The following is a 20,421-nucleotide window of genomic DNA, read 5'->3' as shown; positions in this document are numbered from 1 at the left end:
TTATCAAATACTTTTGAAAATATATGAGAAGATGGCCCAAAATGTTTTTGCTTACTGTACTTCAGTGTTTGGAACACATTTTGGAATGAAACAATGTATTTGAAATATATCTCAAATATTTTGTATTTTTCCTGTATGAGCGTATTTCCTTTGTATCTTTCTGTGGTTTCTGGATGCCTACATACATGCTTTAATTCTGGTGCTAGGCCTGTTATGCAGAAGTCAATAATACTCTTTGAAAGGATGATCGGTAAAGACTGGTGGTGGAATCAAAGTGCCATGATTTTTTTTTTTGCAAACTTAATGGTATAGTTCTGGCAATGGTTTAGCAGTTCTGGTCAATCTTTCTATTACAGAAGAAATACACATAAAATTTACATAGGCTACATAGCCTATACATATATGCATAATGATTATTTCATATGTAACCTTGTGTGCAGTATATTAATGCAAATAACCCATATACAGTTCTTGTGAACAAACGTGACCTAAAGTGGCAGTATGTTCTCTCAACAGAGCTGAACGTGCGGCGGTTGGTCTTACTCCTGAAATGGTTCAAGCAGAGTTTGCACCTTCTGAAAGTTCACCTTCTAAAACATCAAAAGAAAATGCCGCTAAAGATGACAGGTAATTACATTTTTTAAGTTGACATTTAAAGATAAATATTTAAATACAATGTTAGATGTGCCTCAGTGAGGAGCTAATTATGCACAAAAAGCTTGTAATTATGTATTGTATAAAGTAGCAATTTCTTTTTCAGTGCAAAGTGCATACCTTTTGATTAAAATAATTTGTCATATGTGTTTGCTTCTTAGAGAAACACGTGAACAGCTGATGGAATCAACTTTGAAATCACAAAGCACCAAACTGGGCCCCGAAGTGTTGGGCAGTCTCCAATCTTTGAGGCATAATAGTCAAAATGACCACAAATAGATCTTTGTTATCTGTAGGAAAAAATATACGAACATATATCTTTAACAAAATGAAAATGAACATTTTCATAAATTTAAATAAAGTATTCTCTAGGAGTTCATTGTGTTTTTAGAGTGGGGAGATATAAAATGCAGCACAGGGCAGAGATTCCTACAAAATTTTTCTGCTGGTTAAAGGGGCTGTTTCCCAAAAGCGCTAGAGCAAAAAGATCGTGGTGAAGGGCAAAGTATCACTCAAGTACTGTTAATGATGCATCAAAGATATAATCCACAGTTTAACACGTGATTCTGTATAGTGAAGGCAATTTAGCCATCATTCTTCACAATGGCCAGTGCTGATTTGCTGTCACTGACATAAATTTTTTTACATGGAATGTTCCTTTAAAGGGAAACTCCACCAGCTTTTCAAAATTTCTGCATAATTAAATGGTTAATGCTGGCCTTACACTTGCAATGAAATCAACCATGTTTAATATTATAAGTAAGTTTTAGGTTATGGCTCATGCAAATAGTGATAGAGCGAGAGGGAGAGAGAGAAAGAGAGAGTGGGCAGGGGAGAAAATGCATGTGTGATTGCCCAACATCTCAACGATAATCATATTAATCTAAAAGTGTATACTGGCTATTTTAATAATTCAAGGTCATTGAGCCCGTAACAGTAATGTAAGGAAATGTGCAGAGGACTGTGACTAAACACTCTCGACATTGTCTTTAGATGTTAGAGGGTGTCAGATTTCAGTCTTTTCAGTCTTCTAGTGTATGGTTAGCATATGTAAATAAAGTCATTTTGAATGGTTTGGTGTGAAATTCTTCTAGAGAAATTTAGAGTTCTACAGAGAATTAGTCAGTCTGGTTTATTAAGAGCAAGTTTAATCAGGCCCAATGAGTGATTCGTCATTTCTTTTGATTGTGAACAAAGATCCCTCTATAACCCACAGTGGTTTTCCTAGTCTTTAAACTAGAAAATCTCACTTGCTGTATTAGGTGAGTAGGTGTGCTTATAACAAATGAAACAATGGTTACATTTTTAATTTTGGCCCCATAAATGAACTTTTCGCAGAAGTCCCAAAAATCATATAAATTAACTTTAGATATTTTGTTTTCATACCAAAAGGATTTTCAATCCATTGTCAAAGGCTTTTAAAGTGTGGAGAGAAAAACTGGAGAGTTAATTATAAAAACTGTAATTCATTCAATTAATGTTCTCTTGGTTCCTGGTTCCATTTGGTTTACTGATAAGTGAACCTGTAATGTTTCTTCAAAATGTAGTAAAAACGAATGAAAATATAAAGCTGACAGAAACTTAGTCAGAATGTTCTGCGGCATGCTGTTAATCAACACAGATACTTTTCCCAAAGTTTGTTTTATAGTTGTGTGTTTTGAAGAATTCTCACAATATTTGAAGGTTTCTTTATCACCTCTACTACTACATGCATGTCACTTGTGTGCACATGGTAAAATGAACTGCTTATGTCTGACAGTATAATTACTTATTTCCAAGTTGATTAAAATGTCATAAGATTTATTAAATGTAAAGGGACTTATTTTAAAACTAAAAGTACTTGTGCACTATTAACTCTCAGATTGCATAGCTTGATATTTCTCCTTTGAACTATACCTGTTGCTAAAACAAATGACAAATGCAGATACATTTTTATTTAGTATTTATTCAAACAAGACAATCTGAAGTTGGATCCCTGCTAAAAGTAAACACAGTCTCTGTCTAAAAATATGATTGCTCACATATTAAACAATTTGCCCTGAGTTTAGATGTGAGAAGTCTCTGATGCTGTGCATTTTTTCTTTTCTTTTCTTTTCTTGCTTAAAAAAGGCATATGTTTGACATGGCAAATATTAGAGACTTAAATCCCCAAAATTGTCTTATGCATGTGTATGTTTACATAAGGTGTCATGAAATTCTCATAAAATTGTCATAAATTAAGAACAACTGAAGGAGCCAGCTTTGATTGCATCCACCAAGCTCAGGAAATTTGTATTCCTAGTATAATATTACACTTTGTAAATGCAGTATAATGCAACACATTCTGAGACATTTTCACTTTTATAAAATGCAGTTCTTCAGAGCATAAATGATAGTCAACCCAATAACTAATATCCAGCCAAGCACTCCATAGATCTCCATTTTTTTTAAAATAAAATAGAGTTCTTTAAAGTTGTATAATGGGTGCTCGGCAGTTACTATCCATTTAAGATTTTTGGTAATTGTATTTCTGTATTTTCATGCAAGTTCCAACCTTGAGATCTACTGTAAAGTAAGAATAGTAACAGAACTTCATAGAACTATTAGTCTTTCTTCTCCTCTACTACCTCAGACAGGTCATCCTCCCTGAGTGTTTTCACTCTGGCTTCCATGTTGCTGATCCTCTGCTTGATCCTGCCCTGGCTGGCTGCCCAGTCTGCTGTTATGCGTGTAAGCTTGGCCTGCATCACCTCAAGATTTGTCTCAAGCATAGCCACCTTGTCCTCTAGGTCTTTAGCATCTGCTGCTTTGGCTGCTGTCTCATCAATCAAGCCATCCTTCATCAGAATGGCCCTGCCTTTCTCCTCCAGAGCCTGCTTGGCATCTGGATATTCAGTCAGGGCCTCCATGAGATCATCTTTAGAGAGGGCAAAGAGGTCTGAATAGCCCACACTACGAATGTTGGCAGTTCTACGGTTTCCAGCCTTACTACCTTTGATGCCCAAGATACTGATCTCGCCGAAGTAGGCACCATCACTGAGTACCACAAACTGTGTGACACCATCATCTGCTACCACAGCTAGCTTACCTTCTTTGATGATATACATTTCACGGCCAATGTCACCCTTCTTGCAGATGTAGTCTCCAGGGCTAAAGACCTGAGGTTGAAGCTTGAGCACCAGCTCAATGAGCAGGCCTGCCTCACAGTCCTGAAATATGCGAACCTTTCTCAGAGTTTCCAAATGGACATTGATGGCAATCTCTGCCTTTAGCTTGTCTGGAAGGTACTTAAGCACTTCTTTCTCATCACAAGTCTTCTCTTCAGTCCAAAGGTAGTCAAACCACTTCACAACACGAGCCTCTAGATCTTTAGTGACCTTACGGAACTGCATGTACTGCTTAATGGAATCAATCTTGGCCTGGAATTCAGCACGTGAAGCATTCATGTTGGAGATCATGGCACCAACATTACCAACAATAGTGGCAAATATAAGCACACCAATAAGAAAGTCAGTAACAACAAACAAGTACTCAATGTCTCTAACAGGAGGTGGAGTCTCTCCGATGGTTGTTAGAGTGAGCGTGGACCAGTATAAGCAGTAAATATACTTCCTTGCCAGGCGGCCATATTCAGGATCACTGATGTTGGGGTAGACCCAAGTGTCTGTCCCAAAGCCAAGTGTTTTGGAGATAGCAAAAAAGATGCAGGCATTCCAGTGAATGATAATTAAGATGTAGAGTACAAGGTTGCCAATGCGGAAGATATTGGGAAAGTTCGTCCTCGTCTCAGTTCGGTCAAAGAACTCAAAGAGTCGAGACAGTTTGAAAAGACGATTAAATCTCAATTCAGGATTGTTTATGCCCACATAAAACATAAATACATCTGTTGGTATCATTGCGATCAGGTCATATCTGAATTGTGGTGTTTTTTTGTAGTGTTCCAATAGCTTCTTATGATCTTTCACCAGCAAGCCTTGCTCCAGAAAACCTGGTAGATTATTTAGCATGAATATTTAGACAAAATAGGCAAACTTATGCTAAATGTGTTATATATATATACAAATATACAAAATGTGTTTTACCTGTTCTGGATCTGACAAAGGTGTCAATGTAGTAGATAACATCTGATGTATAATCCAGGGCAATCCACAGCATGGTGTAATTATCCTGCAGCTCATTGAAGCATGCTCTAAAAAAATGACAATTTTTTAGGAGATATTTCTGAGGTGATTAGATACAAGATAATCCACTTAAGGATAAGGAAGAGAAAAGTCAAAGGATGGTATATGCTAGTTTTCAAATAACTATTCAGATCATAGCTACGATGTCCAAAGCATACACTCAGACTCAAACTGCAGATTTCCAAGTGGTAAAATAATCTAAAGCGAGCTTGACAAAAAAGAGAAAAAACAGCATTGTGTACAGTATATAAAAAAATGTATTATTTATCACCTTGATCTAACACCAAGAAATAACTAAGAAATCTAACCTTCCACTGAGGTAAAATACTTAAAAGAAAAAAGAAATCCTGACATTTTTGTCTGTCTTTCTTTGAAAACATCTCTTAATTGAGATTTAAGATTTATTTCATACTTTCATTGCTAGAGCAAGCTTTTAAACAACAAAGACATGTTTTTATAGCCTTTGTCTTGGTTGATCTGTACTCTGGAGGGCGCTGTCAGTACTTAGAACCATTCCAGTAATGTGCCTTTAAGATTCCTCACTGAGATGGTGAAAAAAGTTAGATAAAGCAGAAAGTCACTAAAAAGCACAGATCAAGAAAAGAGAGTAACATGAATCTCTTAACAAACCTGTGTGCAGTCTTTATTTTGTACTTATGACGTGGAAGACACACTTCAAAACACAAAGAATGACTAAATTGTCCATCTAAGCTAAACTTCCAGACCATGAAGAAACCTGTAAAAGATGCCACTCCAAGGCTAGTAAAAACTCTGAAATCTTCAACAGTCAATAATTCCAGAATACTGCACAAACACACACAGCAAGAAGGAAATCACTGTTTAAACATTGTAAAGCTCAACTGTGATTTCCATCAGTGCACCTGAATCTGGCAAAATGTGCTGTGGTCATGTAATTTATAGTTTCAGTGTCAAGCAGTATATTGAGCATGAACAGAATGAATACTAGTAGCAGCATCATGCTTTGAGGTTGCTTCTATTTCAGCAGGGACAAACAGCCAGAACAAAGTGATACCAGTAAATATTATGGATAACTTTTTTGGCCAAGTAAAGTTGCTTAGAACCAGGGAAAATAAGTGACTAGATCCATAAACAAATTAAATGTTCTCGAGTGACCTTATCATAGGCCCTGATATAGAATCTGTAGCAGGTGTTAAAAAGAAGGATTTAGAAGTTTAAAAAAAATATAATCTGTTTTTCCATGTTTCTTTGTTGCCCTGAAGAACTGCTTAATGTAACCATGTCATAAATTACCTGGTGATGAGCATCATCAAATTGTAGAAGGTAGGTATTGCTACAATAGTAAGCCAGTGGTAGTACATATCTGTAGCAGGGTCCATTATCCAATATTCTTTTCTGAAAAAAGTACATATTTAGTGATTAATTGTTCAGCTTTTTAAATCCTTTTGAAGATTTTTATTAATGAATGGCAATAATATGCTAAAATAGCTGCTAAATCCTCTAAACTTCAACTACTTACGGTGGGTCTTCCTTCTTTTTGTCATCTTTTTTGTCGTCTTTTTTGTCATCCTTTTTTGCATCATTTTTATCATCCTTTTTCTCGTCCTTTTTGTCATCTTTTTTCTCCACCTTCTCATCTTTCTTTTCGTCCTTTTTTACGTCCTCTTTCTTGTCATCTTTCTTTATCTCCTTGTTATCCTTTGGTTTGCTTTAATAAATTATTTTGTGTGATTAATATCATACCATAATGAGTTTAGTATTATATGGTAAAGTACAAAACATTATAATAATATATAAAGGGGAATTCCACAGATTTTTCAAATTTCTGCATTATTTAACCATTATAGTTAAGTGACCCTTATTAGTCCCACAACGGGGAAATTTCACCTCCGCATTTAATCTGTGCAGTGAAACACCACATACACACTAGTGAATGCACAACACACTAGGGGGCATGAGCACACTTGCCCGGAGTGGTGGGCAGCCCTATCCTAGGCGCCCGGGGAGCAGTTAGGGGTTAGGCGCCTTGTTCAAGGGCACTTCAGTCACGTACTGTAGGCTCAGGAGATCAAACCAGTGACCTTCCAGTCACAGGGCTGGTTCCCTAACCTCCAGCCCATGACTACCCCCAAATAATGATGGGGGGACAGGGAGTATGTTGTGTACTTTTGGAGGGGGGTAACTCCCAACTGAATTAAAACCAGCATGTTCAGGGTAGAGCGTACATGCAGGCAAAAAAATTAAGTTCTTCCTATATTTAAAAAAATTCAGTGGATTTCCCCTTTAACTAACTTACTCATCTGTGTTGTTGCAGTTATTCATATTTAGTGTAGCAAGAGGCCAGTGACCACTATTCCTGTTGTGGCTGCAAAGTAGATCAAAGTTAACCAAAACAAGCGTTAGTTAGTCAGAAACATAATGCTTTTACTGCATTAAGGATGTGTATCATGAGTAAATTGTATCAGTAGTTGAACCATATGAATGGCTCAATGGCTCTCCCAGTTCAGTTGTTGTCAGCATATATTATTTTACACAACAGTTTACATGTGACTTTCTTAGATGTGAATATAGATTGATGCAATCAGCTTAATGCAAAAAGCAACACTGTTTGCCCCACCTCTATTGATGTGCCCAAGCTAAAATTTCGTTTATCTGCTTTGTCTCAAAAAAAGTCTGGAGAGGAAGGTATTCTTCCCACTGAAAATGGGTATTGACAGTTCTGCTCTTCAAGGAAAACTCTAGCTTTTTGTTAACCTAGACTCTATCTGACACATGTAGCAAACAACAGGCAATACACAGATTATATCAGTGGTGGACAGTAACAAAGTAAATGTAAATTGTTACTGTACTTTAAGTGTTTTTTTTTGTGTATCTGTACTTTACTGAAGTATTTCCATTTTGGGCGACTTTTTACTTTCACTCCACTACATTTCAAAGTCAAATATTTACTTTTTACTCCACTACATTATGCGAAATCTGTAGTTCCTTTTGGCTTATGTGTGTATAAAAACGTAACATGTCAAAACGAAAAAAGTGTAAAGCAAGCACACAATCTGGGTACAGTGCGCACTTTGTTTTGGGCTTGTTTTGACCTGTTGGTCATAGCTACCCAGTGCAAGCATACAGATCAACGTCAGTGCAGCAGCATAAAATTTTGGTGCCTATGCCAACATAAATGATGGAACTAACCTAACTTTGTGTAAATAGACCACAATATAGAAATATGTACGCGTGCAGTTGTGACTGGCATGTGTCTTTTTTCTGAATTTATACAAACACTATTTCCTTTTATAGTAAATTTGTTTTTGCTAGTTTATGTTTATGAACAGAGACCTACAGATGCAATATAGTAAAGGAAAACTCATTTGTGAACCTTTGTTTAAAGCAAGTTTTTATTAAACTTAAACTTGTAACTAAGTTGCAAATAAATCTTAAACCGAAACTTTGCTTGTTCACAAAAGGTTATTTCATAGCCACTTGGTTCTACCGAATGGAAATTGTTTGCCTTCAGTGTTTTGTGCTTTTGATAATTTTAATAGACATCAGCGTTAGACTAATTAATGACAAAGATTCATTAATGACTAAAGATTCATTAATGACTATGAATTAATGACTGTTCAAAGATTGGTTTACCAAGAGTGACACTAGAGTATTTTCACCTAAAATGAGTTAATGAAGCAAGAGTCTTGTTACAAAAATGGTAACAGGACATTAGAGTTATAATTAATCTTTTATTACTTTTACTTTCGATACTTAAGTCCATTTGAAGGCAAATACTTTTGTACTTTTACTCAAGTGGAGGTCTAAAAGGAGGACTTCTACTTTTACTGGAGTAATATTTTACCTTGGGTATCTATACTTTAACTCAAGTACATGGTTTGTGTACTTCATCCACCACTGGATTACACACACACACACACACACACACACACACACACACACACACACACACACACACACACACATATCATCTAAATCGCTTATCCTTCTGGGTCATGGGGGGGTGCTGGAGCCTATCCCAGCTGTCATTGGGCGAGATCATATATAAATTTTCATAAATAAAGTGCTCCCCTGTATTTACATAAAAACAGAAGAACATGTTTACCTAAAACATATAATAGAAGTACATGGGCAGATGTGTTTCCTTTCTCCTGTTTTTTTTTAGGTCTTTTACAAAGGAAAAGGGAAATTACTATCCAAGATAAGTGATTGCAGATGTAAATTAGGTTGAAAACACTGGAGAATTCTTTTAATGATTCACATGCCACTGTCTCAGATACAGCTCTACACTGTAAAAGCAGTGGCATAGGTGAATCACTATTATCAGTTAGCCGTTTTAAATGGCTCACTTAAGTGATATTTATCTGGCTACTGCTAATAAAGCAACACACATCTCACTCACTTTCTCTTTCGCAGTTTATCTTCACCTTCCCTGTTGTCCCAGCTTTCCCCACCCTGTTCCGGAACATCTTCAGAGCCCTCCGTTATTGAACTGCTTTTTGCAGTTTTTTTCCTTTGTGATACACCTCCATGTCTGAGCACAAACCGAGATATCCTAAGACAAGATAAAACATATTATTATTGTTATTATTTACAAAACAAGTTATCTGTGCCAAGTGCAAAATAACAGTTTTTACTTACTGATCCACTGCCACCATGGGAGATGTCTTAATCTTAATGCATTAAATAGTTATTTTTACCATTGTTGTTCCTATATCTTGTGAAACATGTATAAAGCTATACATGTATAAAGTGTTCAAAGTGTCTATTTACATCTCAGAAGTAGCTCTACACTGTATAAGCAAGTTTCCACTAAAATACATGTATTTTGCTGTATTTACATACTGAAATGTTGGGTACTGATGTCACTGAAATGAATGTAAGATGAGGCTTTTTATTGTGCTTTTCTTTTATTGTGTTTTATTTCAATTTATTAGGTTAGAGTCAGGTTAGTTCACTGCTACACCTATATCAAAACACTGTAGCATAATTATGTATGACTCACTGTGCTGAATAGTCTGTTCACTCACTCTCACTTTTAATATAGCAATTCATTTGATTCATGTTTTTAAAGGGGCAACTGTTTTTTAAATTACAGTTTGGCCCATTAAAGAAAACAAATAATGTTATTTATATTGTAACTTTGGCTAACTTTGGCTAAAAAGCACAAGAAATGTGTTAGTGTGTTTCACATGTCAATTTAGCCCACACAGTGTGAGCTTTGGGTTAAAAAACAAAAAGGCTAATAAAAATCAGCCAACACATTGGCCACCAGTCACTAATTTGGCTGTAACGAAATTGGCCATAACAATTCGTGAGTGGTGCCCCCCTAACTTTATATGTATTTACAGTGTCATTCCAGAGGCACAGAAAATAAATTACCTGCCCAAAGCTCCATGTGATGAATAACACCTGCTTTTCAAGAGACACAGATGCCAGATCAGATAGAAATTGCATTGAAACATCTTAATGCACTGATTCAGACATGAAGGTAAATCAAAGATTCAGATAACCATTTCAAAGATTCAGATAAGCAAAAAGAAAAAAATACATATGTCTATGTGTGACTGTACGTGTGATCTGACCTGTCTTCTCTATCAACCCACTCGGGGTCCGGCTCTGGAGTAAAAGCAGACCTGCGGGTGGAGTACGATTGCTCTGTGCAGATTTTGGCCATTCCCTCTCCTGCTATGCTACCAACTGCACAGGAGATGTTTGCGACAGCTGCAGAAATGATACAGGAGTCAGTAACACTACAGCAAATTTTCAATTCAAAATATGCATGTGGCACAAAGATAAAACGTGCATATTATTGCTAAGCTTGTTACAATTTGAATACAGTACTGAAAAATCAAATTTTGAAACTATCACAAATACATCCCTTGCTCTCTTTCAAGCATCTCTCATTTACTGCTGTGGAAACCACTGTCAGCTATCAAAAGCAGGCATATCAGAGTACAGCGGGTGGGGCATAAGCTATGGACAGACACAAGCTTAAATGACACGCTTAAATGGCCTTTTTTCTAAAGAAATTATAAACTTTAGAGCTTGTGATTCTTATAGCGCTATAGCCAATGCTGCAGCCACTGAAAACGTACTATTTGAGAACTTTCATTTATCTGAGCCAAATCAGAATTGGGTTTCACAAAAGCATTTTTAGCATAAAGATGATTCTTCAACGGTTTAGTGAACATCACATTACATTTCTTTAACTTTATTTTTTAATAAGCTTTCTTTACAAAGCCACAAACCACCCTTCATGAATTTAACTTCCAGTCAGGACAGCCATTAAGTACAACATATTCATTTTCAGCATCTGGAAAAAAACATAAAAAACCTATGTAAAAGAAAATTACATAAAAGTCTCAACAACTAAACACAACATCAACTGTTTCACAAATTTTTTGTATCCACCTTTTGTGTTTATTATAGCTACCTTTCTTTTCAGGAGAAGATTTCCAAGAAATCTGCAGGGATATTTTTCCACATCTCTCAGTCTTAGAAATTGGTTACCTTTCTGCTTCTCATGATCCAAGTAATCCCAAATACAATAAATGATACTGAGGTCTGGGCTCTGGGGTGGCCAGTCCAATTTTCTGAAAACACCAGCAGCTTCTTTGTTTGATATTAGAATTTTTTTTTTTTGTCTAGTTTTTACAGCTGAACATCCTTTCAGACTCATAGCGCTGCGCTGTCTTCTCACAGCGAAAGGATGTACAGAAAGACTTTTGCATTTATAAGAGAACGCAAAATAAGCTTGATTTTCTCTCAAGGATGATCGCTTTACTGTTTATCAGACGGTGACAATTTTGGTGGTGTATCAGATTTCGCATGGTTGTTAGGAGTCCCACTTTCTCAAAATCTTTTGATTACTTTTTAAAATCTAGTTTTGCAAACTTACATCTAATGTCCTCAGAAATATCTCCTGACTTGTACCTAATGGCTGTTCTGAAATTAAATAAATGAAGGACAATGTCAGATTTTGCACAGTACATTAAAATCAAATCTGAAAAATCAAACAGAATCTGAAAATATGATCATAACCTAAAAATATCGCCGTTGTTTTAAAACCTCGTAACTCCACTTGTAAAAGCCTGCTGCTCTTTACACTAGGTGACATATCACATTGTAAGGCATACATTGTGTTACATAAAATTAAGGCCAAACAGCCTTATCAGGAGTCTATGGTTTGCCTTTTCATTTGTCTTCACAAACATGTTTCCTTTAAGGTAGTTTCTGCATGAGTAAAAATAGACTTTCTAAATCTGACTGGAGGCACTTACATCTATATCAGTTGCATGGAGCTTAAGACATTGTTTTTCAAAAATAACTCTTGGAGAATCCTTTCTTTTAACAAAAGAGGAGAGGTAAAACACGTGGACAGAAAAATTAAGCAGAAAACCGTAGCACGTTGACAGTCTATAAATACACAGTACATCTTGGATGTTAAGAGGATCACTCCGCTCTGTTCCAGGAAAGCAAGCTGTGTAAGGCTAAAGGCAGTCTGCACTCTAATGTTGATATTCTACTTTGGGCAGGCTAAAACTAGCAACATTTAAAAGTCTCTAAGAATACCTGTCCGGAATAGTTCTCTACCTTAACCCAAAAATTGTTTGTCTTTTCTTAGAAAATGTTCTTAGAAACCACATGTGACTCTATGGATCCTATTGGTTATTGTTAAAATGAATTGTAAACTGTTCTGAAGAAACATATATTCCCCACTCACTGCATTTTAAAAAGCTGAGAAAGAAATTTGTTTTTATTTTGTAAAATAATAAATGATTGCTTTCAAAATTACTCAATATTGAAGCAAGTAGATGTAATTAATGTGTAACAGATTTGTCCTGTTAATGTTTACATTGAGTAATACATGTTAAGAAAGTATTATGCATAGCAGAAACCATATGCCAACAATGTCCAGAAACTCTGCCACCTTTTCTGGTCTTAAGCTCATCTTAAATCAACGGATACCAAGTGGAATTGTGTATTGTGGTCTGATGAGTTCAAACTTTCAGATTGTTTATGGAGATAACAGGCATTGTGCTCTCCAAAACAAAGAAAAATAGGACCCTCCAGACTGTTACTGGAGTACAATTCAAAAGCCAGGGCCTGTGGTGGTATGGGGGTGCAACAGTGCCCAAGGAATGGGTAACCTGCTTATCTGTGAAGGCACCACTAACACAGTAATATATATAAACATTATGGAGCAACATATGCTGCCTTGTAGATGACATCTTTTTCATTATTTCAACATGACAACACTAAGCCACATGCATGTATTACAACAGCATGGTTGTGTAACCTGAGTGTGAGAGCTAGACTGTTCAACCTATAATCCAAACCTCTTCAGTTCCCAAAATATTATTAAGTATTGTTAAAAGGAAAGGTGATGTAAGACAGTGTAAACATACTCCTGTTCCAACTTTTTGTATGTGTTGCAGACACAAATTTGGAACTTTTTATATTTAAAATAAAAAGAAATCTTTTTTGTTTTGTTTTCAATTTGATACATTTTAAGCAGGATTTACTAATCAATGCTTTCTGTTTTTATTACTATTTAAAATTTGGAATTGAGGTTTGTATTTAACTACAACATTAGTTCTCCAGTTTCCACTAACCCCCACCCCCACCGCCCCACCCACCCACTGCTGTTCAGCATGTAAAGAAAATATCACACTCTAGCCAACATGAATGTGTGAGCAGCTTCATCTGGCCTGAAGCAGGACAACTATTGCTTGATTCTTGAATCAAGACAAAAAGCCATGTCTAAAAGGAGTGATTTTTCACACATTGATATGCTTCAGTACATTTCAGTTAGTTCAATTAAGTTAGTTCAATTTAGGGGTGTGAGTAAACTACTGTATTTGAAAAAAATGGCATGTATTGTAATTAGGGCTGGGCGATATTGCAAAAAAGTAAAATCTCGATTATTTTAAAATTTATTGAAGATTCTCGATTCCGATGGTTCTTGCATAATGCCATTGGAAAAAACATTTCTTTTTTGCACTTTAACAGTCTGCAGAAGTGCAAAAATAGTAACAGCACCACCTATAATTATTAAATTGTGCAAATAGTGGTTACTTGTAAATATCCTTTCAAGGGACTCAAACTGTGCAAGCACAACAAAATTTGTAACAAAAAAATATAATAAAGCATAAAAGATTATGATTATAATCATAAAAGATTATCTTAATTAGTGATATTCGTTTAAGAATAGCAAGCAGCTTCCTTAAAGCTCACAAGCATCTCTCACTTTAAATAATGTGCAAGCATGACCTCCTTACATTAAGAAAAGTGCAAACCACAAGGTTCTTTACAGGTTTCTTGAAAGGAACACGAGCCTATCTACTGTTTCAGGCTTAAGAGAAGCCATTTGAAAGGTAAAGGTCTCAGCAGACTTCTTACGGAGACGATGTGAATTGCGGAGAAAACGAACAACCGCAGACGTCGCGCGGAGGCTTCATTCGCCGTGTCGCGCACATGGCAGCTGGGCGAACTCCATGAAACAAAGATGGACAACTCTGTTAGAACTGTGAAAGAATCGTTTTCCAGCAGTCATGAAACTTATCATAAAATGTCACAGCGTCACGTGGAGCATCCGCGACAAGCAACACGAAACCGCCGAAAGTATGCGAGCTTATAAGCTCGCGAAGGGGTTTTCGGCTTCGCACAACCCTCGAGAATTTCGTTTCGCAAGCAGTACTGAGGCCTTCACAATGTCGCACTGAAACCCCGCTCATTTCAAAGCGTTGTTTCACTCATTTCTCCCGTTCCACTGGGTGTTTGTGTCGTAAGTGCTGGAACAGATTCGTCGTACTGCTACATTTGGTTGCAACTGTCTTTAGACACAACTTAGACTTTACGTGAATTTGTTCAACATCTGACTTTTCAAATCTGTACCAGTTCCACACCACTCAGCTGATGTTCCCACTTTTCTTTGGTACGAGCTCACTCCTCTGCGAAGCGCCGCCTCCTCCATCTTGGAGTGTTTGTGTACGTTTTTTCTACCGCGCGCGGCCGAGGTCAGCGCACAGACCTGTGAGAGGCGAGTTTTGTTTTATTTAAGATGCGTTTTTCGAACGTCTTGGAAATTTGAATAGTTCTTGTTGGTATTTTAATTAAAGTACAAGCAATGTAAACATGTACAAACTCGACTGTCACATTTCTAACATCGTGTGAAATCGTTAATTCGAATTAACCGAGTTAATCGTGAAAATCGTCCAACACTAATTGTAATGTACAATCTGAAACTCAATGTGCAATTAATTTATGTTCTATAAATTAGTTTATACTCTATGATCCCACTGTTTGACACACTCCATGAGAAATGTCATATTTGGGGAATGTAAACATATTTTCCAAGGACCTCATTTTATGCATGTTTTAAGTGTTTCCATTTGAATACAATATTTATCATATCATTAGTCATCTACCTGCTCTGTAGTGCGTGAAAAAACCTGTCACCAATCTCTTTCATGGTCTGCAGTTAGCCCCTCTCAACTGGTTCAATAAACAAGATTCCTCCTGCAGTGTCCTCGTTCCCATTAAAATCACTGACCTTGGACTACGCATCAGGCAATGATAGTAGAAAAGTAATCCAAAACTGTGAGCACTTGCTTGCCTGGATGACAGTCTCCTTTTGGCCCAGCTTATCAATTCAGCCACCTGGCTGGACAATCTACTACAAGAGCAAAACAGTCAATCAAATACCTGAGCCAACCTCTCCAGAACCCAGTCGAGAACTAGCTCCTGGTCCTACAGTGTTGCCAAAAGGGGAATTATGGATGTATTCAAGTCATGTCTCTCTCCAGTTACTGGCCACACAAGATTAGAGATGGATTATGTCTTTACTATCTAAGGGGTTTCCACCAATTTAGTTCTTGTACCATTTGACCAGAATAACCACAACAATAAGTCTTTTAAATATCCCTGGAGCTCCAGTAAATGTGTACTTCCAATGCTTGGTTACTCATACTCTGCAGGAACTGTCCTTTGCAAGAAGATAACCAGAGCTCCAAACTTCACTCTTCAGCCATTCCAAGATATCACTGCCTGGTTTCCTGAAAGTCGTTCCTTTCGTCTGTCCCTTCCATGTAGCAAAAGAGCTTAGACAATACCATCATCTTATGTACGCACAAGAAGTTCTGCATTTATTCCAGACAATGGAGGTGACAAGGACATAGGCAGGGTTTCAACAGATAAATACCATGGCAAACTGTAGTCAGGTTCTAAAAAACAAGCCAAGAATTAAGGTGTTCAGCAAAAAGTGAGCCTCTGCTCTGCAATCAGACACATCTCCTTTCTCTGTCAATGCAGGTGAAGGAAGAATGCAAAGGAAAGCACTTCAGTAGAAATTTATCCACTCCTCTACTTCTCCTGCCTTGGCCAATTTCAGAAAAAGAACAGCAGAGTCTGTACAGAGATTTTTTGGGGGGCCTCAAAGAAATAATAGTAAAAATACTTGTCTCGTTCTGTAGCAGCTTCGGCTTTAGAACATATACATATCCATATACACTAAACTAGACTTCTGTATTGCTTACAGTCTTATTGGGATTTGAGAAGGGGATAGGGGAGACTGCATTTAGTCTCTGTTCACTACATACAACCCGGTGAAAGTCTTTTAGTTTATTCTTAATGGAACCCTATAAGTACTAATTGGTGAGTCTGCCACACAACTAGATTATTTTACTTTTACTTTCACTTTTACTTATTCTCATTTCCTCACCTAATTTACAAACTTGTTTCCAACACATTCATTAAGTATTTTAGAAATTACTACATAACTACATAAGATCCAAAAAAAGTGAATTCTACTGATCCACTTTACAGTTCCTGAGCTATTTTGTTTATCAGTCAAACCCCTCATTCCCTCTCTGTGGGCAAACTCTCTCTGCTCCCTATACCACAATACCCATGGTTTAATCTATCCACAGACTTTATCAAAGATTATTAATATAATATTTCCTTAATGTCTTCCATCATTATGAGACGCTAGAGCATATAGTGTCTGATTGTAGCCCCAGTTTATCTCACATGTCTGGTGCTTCTTATGGATAATCATGGTTATGGCCAATTGACAAGTGGAATAAAATGGGCTGCTTGTTATGCTGTCAGTTCAGTGACTGTCAGAAGGAATGGTCATGGTTCAGAGTATAGGCTGAAACTGATACTGAATTTCCTTTTTTTACTCTGTTCCCCTAAGAAACTTAAGTTTAATATAAATAACAATATAAAAACACATATACGTAATATAATAATATAAATGTATATATAAATGAAATAAATACAAAAATATGTAGACTTATTTATTTACTGATTTTTTTTTAAAGGTGGAACACAGTTTAACTTCTATTAGAACCCAGGATCAAACAGTGTATACTCTCTTAATACTTCCGTAGATTTGTAAGGGTTTGATGATTAAGTGGTTTGGCTGTGGTTTCAAGCTGATAAACCCTTAAGAAACTTAAGTTTAATATAAATAGCAATATAAAAAAACGTAAATAATATAATAATATAAATACATATATAAATAAAATAAATGCATAAATAAGTAGCCTTATTTATTTTTTATTTTTTTTGGAAGGTGGAACACTGTTCAACAAAACCTAGGATCAATCAGTGTGTAGTCTCTTAATGCTTCAGTAGATTTGTAAGGGATTGATGATTAAGCGGTTTGGCTGCGGTTTCAAGCTGAGAAATTCACATGTTGCAGCAATTCATGGGACAGATCTTCCTGTTTTTAAGCTTTCCTATGAAGAATTAGCCCAAAGAATACTTGATATCTTCTTAAATCTTTTCATGTAGCTACATTTGAAAAAGAATTGGCCATGTCATGTCCAGGAAGAAAAATATTTCAAGGTCAAAAATTACATGTTACTCCACATTTATTTCATTTATGACAAAAATGTTACATTAGAATGTTAATTTGTGAACTTGTTATTATGTAAACTGCTAACACCACTTGTGCAGCACAGGAAAATGAGAGCTTGTGTATACACTGTACACATACTTTATTTATAATATTTATGTATACATGTTTCTGGCTTAAGTTAAACTTTAACTGTAATCTGGTGAAGTATATTCCAATGTTCTAAAAAACAACAAACATTTTTCAGCCTTTTAATGTATCTATACAACATACTGACCAGATTCCACATGCAGACAGATTTTATGATGTAGAACTTTAAACTATTTTTATAGCATAATTTTTCCATTAGAATTCCATTAGTTTTTCTATATTCACTCAAAATTGGATATTGCTGGATCACCTGCATTGTTATATTTTCACATTTTTGTTATACACACAAAAAAAAACACTTTTAGCACAAGATGAAAATGATTGTAGGCTCTTTGGGTGGAGAAAGCCTGGAGAGAAATTCAAACCAGAAAAACTACTATAAAGAACAAAGGTGGAAACGTAAGAGTCTGTGGCTGTATTGCTTACAGTGATGTCAGGGTTCATAAATGGGATCATGAACTTTGGTGTGTACAAAGAAATTTTAGATGCAAACCTGCAAAAATCTGCAAAGAAACTGTTCCAACAATATCAATTTGAAAGGCACCACCCATATAACGCAATTAATGTATTTTTAAGTATGGCAAAAATGTCCAAATATTTTGTGCAACCACTGTAAGTTTAAAGAAGAAAGAAAATCTCTTAAAATCTTAAGGAAAAATTTTGAAAAAATCTCTCATTGGTTTTATGCATGTGTATTTAGCATCAGAGGTGATTAACTTCCAGAGCTTTGGCCTCGTACTTTCACAGCTTCCCTAGCAACTGCATTACAGACATCTCCATCGTTCCTTGCAAACTTCAAAAGTTCAGAAAGAAACCTTTAGAATGCTAAAGGCCTCACAGTTTAATATTTTACAAGCACTGTGGATTCATATGTCAAAGGGCAAGCCTTGAAATGATTACAGATATCTTTTGACAAAAAATCTTGACTGAGATTTTCAAATGTGATCAAGTTGATTAGTATTTTAATAACTAAGTAATACATGTGAGGATAGAATTTGCAGTAATTTAGCCCCCTCTTCTCATTAGCTAACACTAGCAAAATTAAATTGTGGAGTCAGAAACAACAAACATTGTTGATCATGCCATTAATTACATTATTTAGTTAAAAATGTATTGACTGAACTTTCTGTCTATTGGCATGTCAGACGGCACAGCCAAGGGCTTTACCAGTGATATTTGTTATGTAGCCTATTAAATAAACTTGAAATATACTACAGTTTTCTGATGTAGCCTATTGTATGAAACTAGAAATCACAGATATCTGAGCTGCCAAACAAGCAATTTCAGATTATGAGTAAGGGGGATAAATTCTCGAAATACTCACGGCTTTTGCTCCATGATTGTTTTAGTTTTATTTAAAGTCATGAAAATGTTAAGGGAGCCTTTTATTTGACAGCTGCGGTAAAAGGCTGCCCTATACCACAGCTGTAAGATGTTTTCATGGATTTAAATTAAAACAAGTTTCCCTTTTCCATTCTTTTGGAATCCACTGCATTACTCTATTAACATCCAAAAAATATACATACATTTTATGGATGTTCATACCAGAAAAACACACTTTCCTCCCATGGAATTCTACCACTAAGATTCATGTGTGTAATATCACCTCTGTAGTCCACAAGCCACAATCAAGAGAAATCCTGAGGAACAGTATTTCCATTTGGTACCTGGGTATAGCATAATTTCAAACACTAATTACATACATTTATCTAAATATCATTTTAAGTACCTGTCTCTAATATGCCACTTGTACCAATGTGTTGGTATCTTGGGCCTAGCCTGGTAAACTCCAAGCTTGCTAGTGTTTGAGAACTGTTAGCCCAGCCAGATACTGTTCTAATCCAGCTTCCAACACATCTTAAGAGGACATTGTAGGAAACTGGGCTCAGAATGTAAGTGAAAAGATGAGAACACTTCTGTTAAACACATTCGGAAAATAAATCTCATTAGGATATATAATGAATAACGTCGAATAGTGCCTAAACATGGCGTCAATGCTTTGCTGCTTTCGTTAATCTGACAAAACTGAAGTTCGCAAGTTTACTGCTCGCACTGTTTGTCCATGACGTATGTCATTATCTTTTTATAATTCATTTTTCTATATGTCTGTGAGCGATTCACATAGGACTTTGTTAACATACGCCACAGAAACGCCATTTCTGATATAACACTAAGGCAGCCTGTTACGTGAAAGTTGTTAACAAACTGGACGGCTTTGAAGCGACTCCTGAAAAAAGAAGATAACTGAGGTATTCCCCGTCGATGGTACTCACTAAAGCTGCGTTAAACTTACCAGGCTGAGCAGAAGACAATGTTTCAGTCCCTTTGACTGCAGATGAAGAAAGTGATCAACTCGAAAGTCCAGCGTAATTCCATTCTGTCACAAAAGTCAGGACTATCCAGAAGCAATTCGAATGTTTCACATGATTTTGCTTTCCTCTGCCTTCCCAGCGAAATTCAGTTTCCCACGAAATCCGTTTCCAGAAAAGCGTTTATCATGATCCGCTGTCAAATGTTGCGTGGATGTGCTCTCTCCGTCTCCACAGCTACGTTGCTTACATACAGATTTGTCCCTCGTGCTCCATCCTCGATGAAGCACAGCCCGCCTGA

The 20,421-nt window shown here is 36.3% G+C and overlaps 2 protein-coding genes across 4 annotated transcripts in view; one reads left to right on the top strand and one right to left on the bottom strand.

Annotated features, from left to right (window-relative positions):
* cfap221 (cilia and flagella associated protein 221) overlaps nucleotides 1-1,603 on the top strand; it is a 23,854-nt gene extending 22,251 nt beyond the window's left edge. For 2 of the 3 annotated variants that reach the window (XM_036562466.1, XM_036562464.1), the window contains exons 23-24: nucleotides 517-627; nucleotides 816-1,603. In XM_036562466.1, the coding sequence (XP_036418359.1) occupies nucleotides 517-627; nucleotides 816-933 (229 nt within the window). In that variant the 3' untranslated portion in view covers nucleotides 934-1,603. Of the gene's footprint in view, nucleotides 1-500; nucleotides 628-815 lie in introns of those variants that run through there. The other variant, XM_036562467.1, reaches the window with a different exon arrangement.
* On the bottom strand, nucleotides 1,603-20,421 carry LOC118802020 (cyclic nucleotide-gated channel cone photoreceptor subunit alpha). Its single transcript, XM_036562468.1, has 9 exons — nucleotides 20,105-20,421; nucleotides 10,379-10,517; nucleotides 10,176-10,205; nucleotides 9,196-9,348; nucleotides 7,090-7,158; nucleotides 6,313-6,501; nucleotides 6,087-6,188; nucleotides 4,716-4,822; nucleotides 1,603-4,621 (listed from the first exon to the last, which is right to left on the bottom strand). The coding sequence occupies exons 2-9, from the start codon at nucleotides 10,468-10,470 to the stop codon at nucleotides 3,237-3,239; spliced, it is 2,127 nt and encodes a 708-aa protein (XP_036418361.1). The 5' UTR covers nucleotides 10,471-10,517; nucleotides 20,105-20,421; the 3' UTR covers nucleotides 1,603-3,236.

This window comes from Colossoma macropomum, unplaced genomic scaffold (assembly GCF_904425465.1).
Source record: "Colossoma macropomum unplaced genomic scaffold, Colossoma_macropomum, whole genome shotgun sequence".
Classification (NCBI taxonomy): domain Eukaryota; kingdom Metazoa; phylum Chordata; class Actinopteri; order Characiformes; family Serrasalmidae; genus Colossoma; species Colossoma macropomum.
The sequence above is the reverse complement of the archived record's forward strand: the minus strand, read 5'-3'. Positions and strand labels throughout refer to the sequence as shown.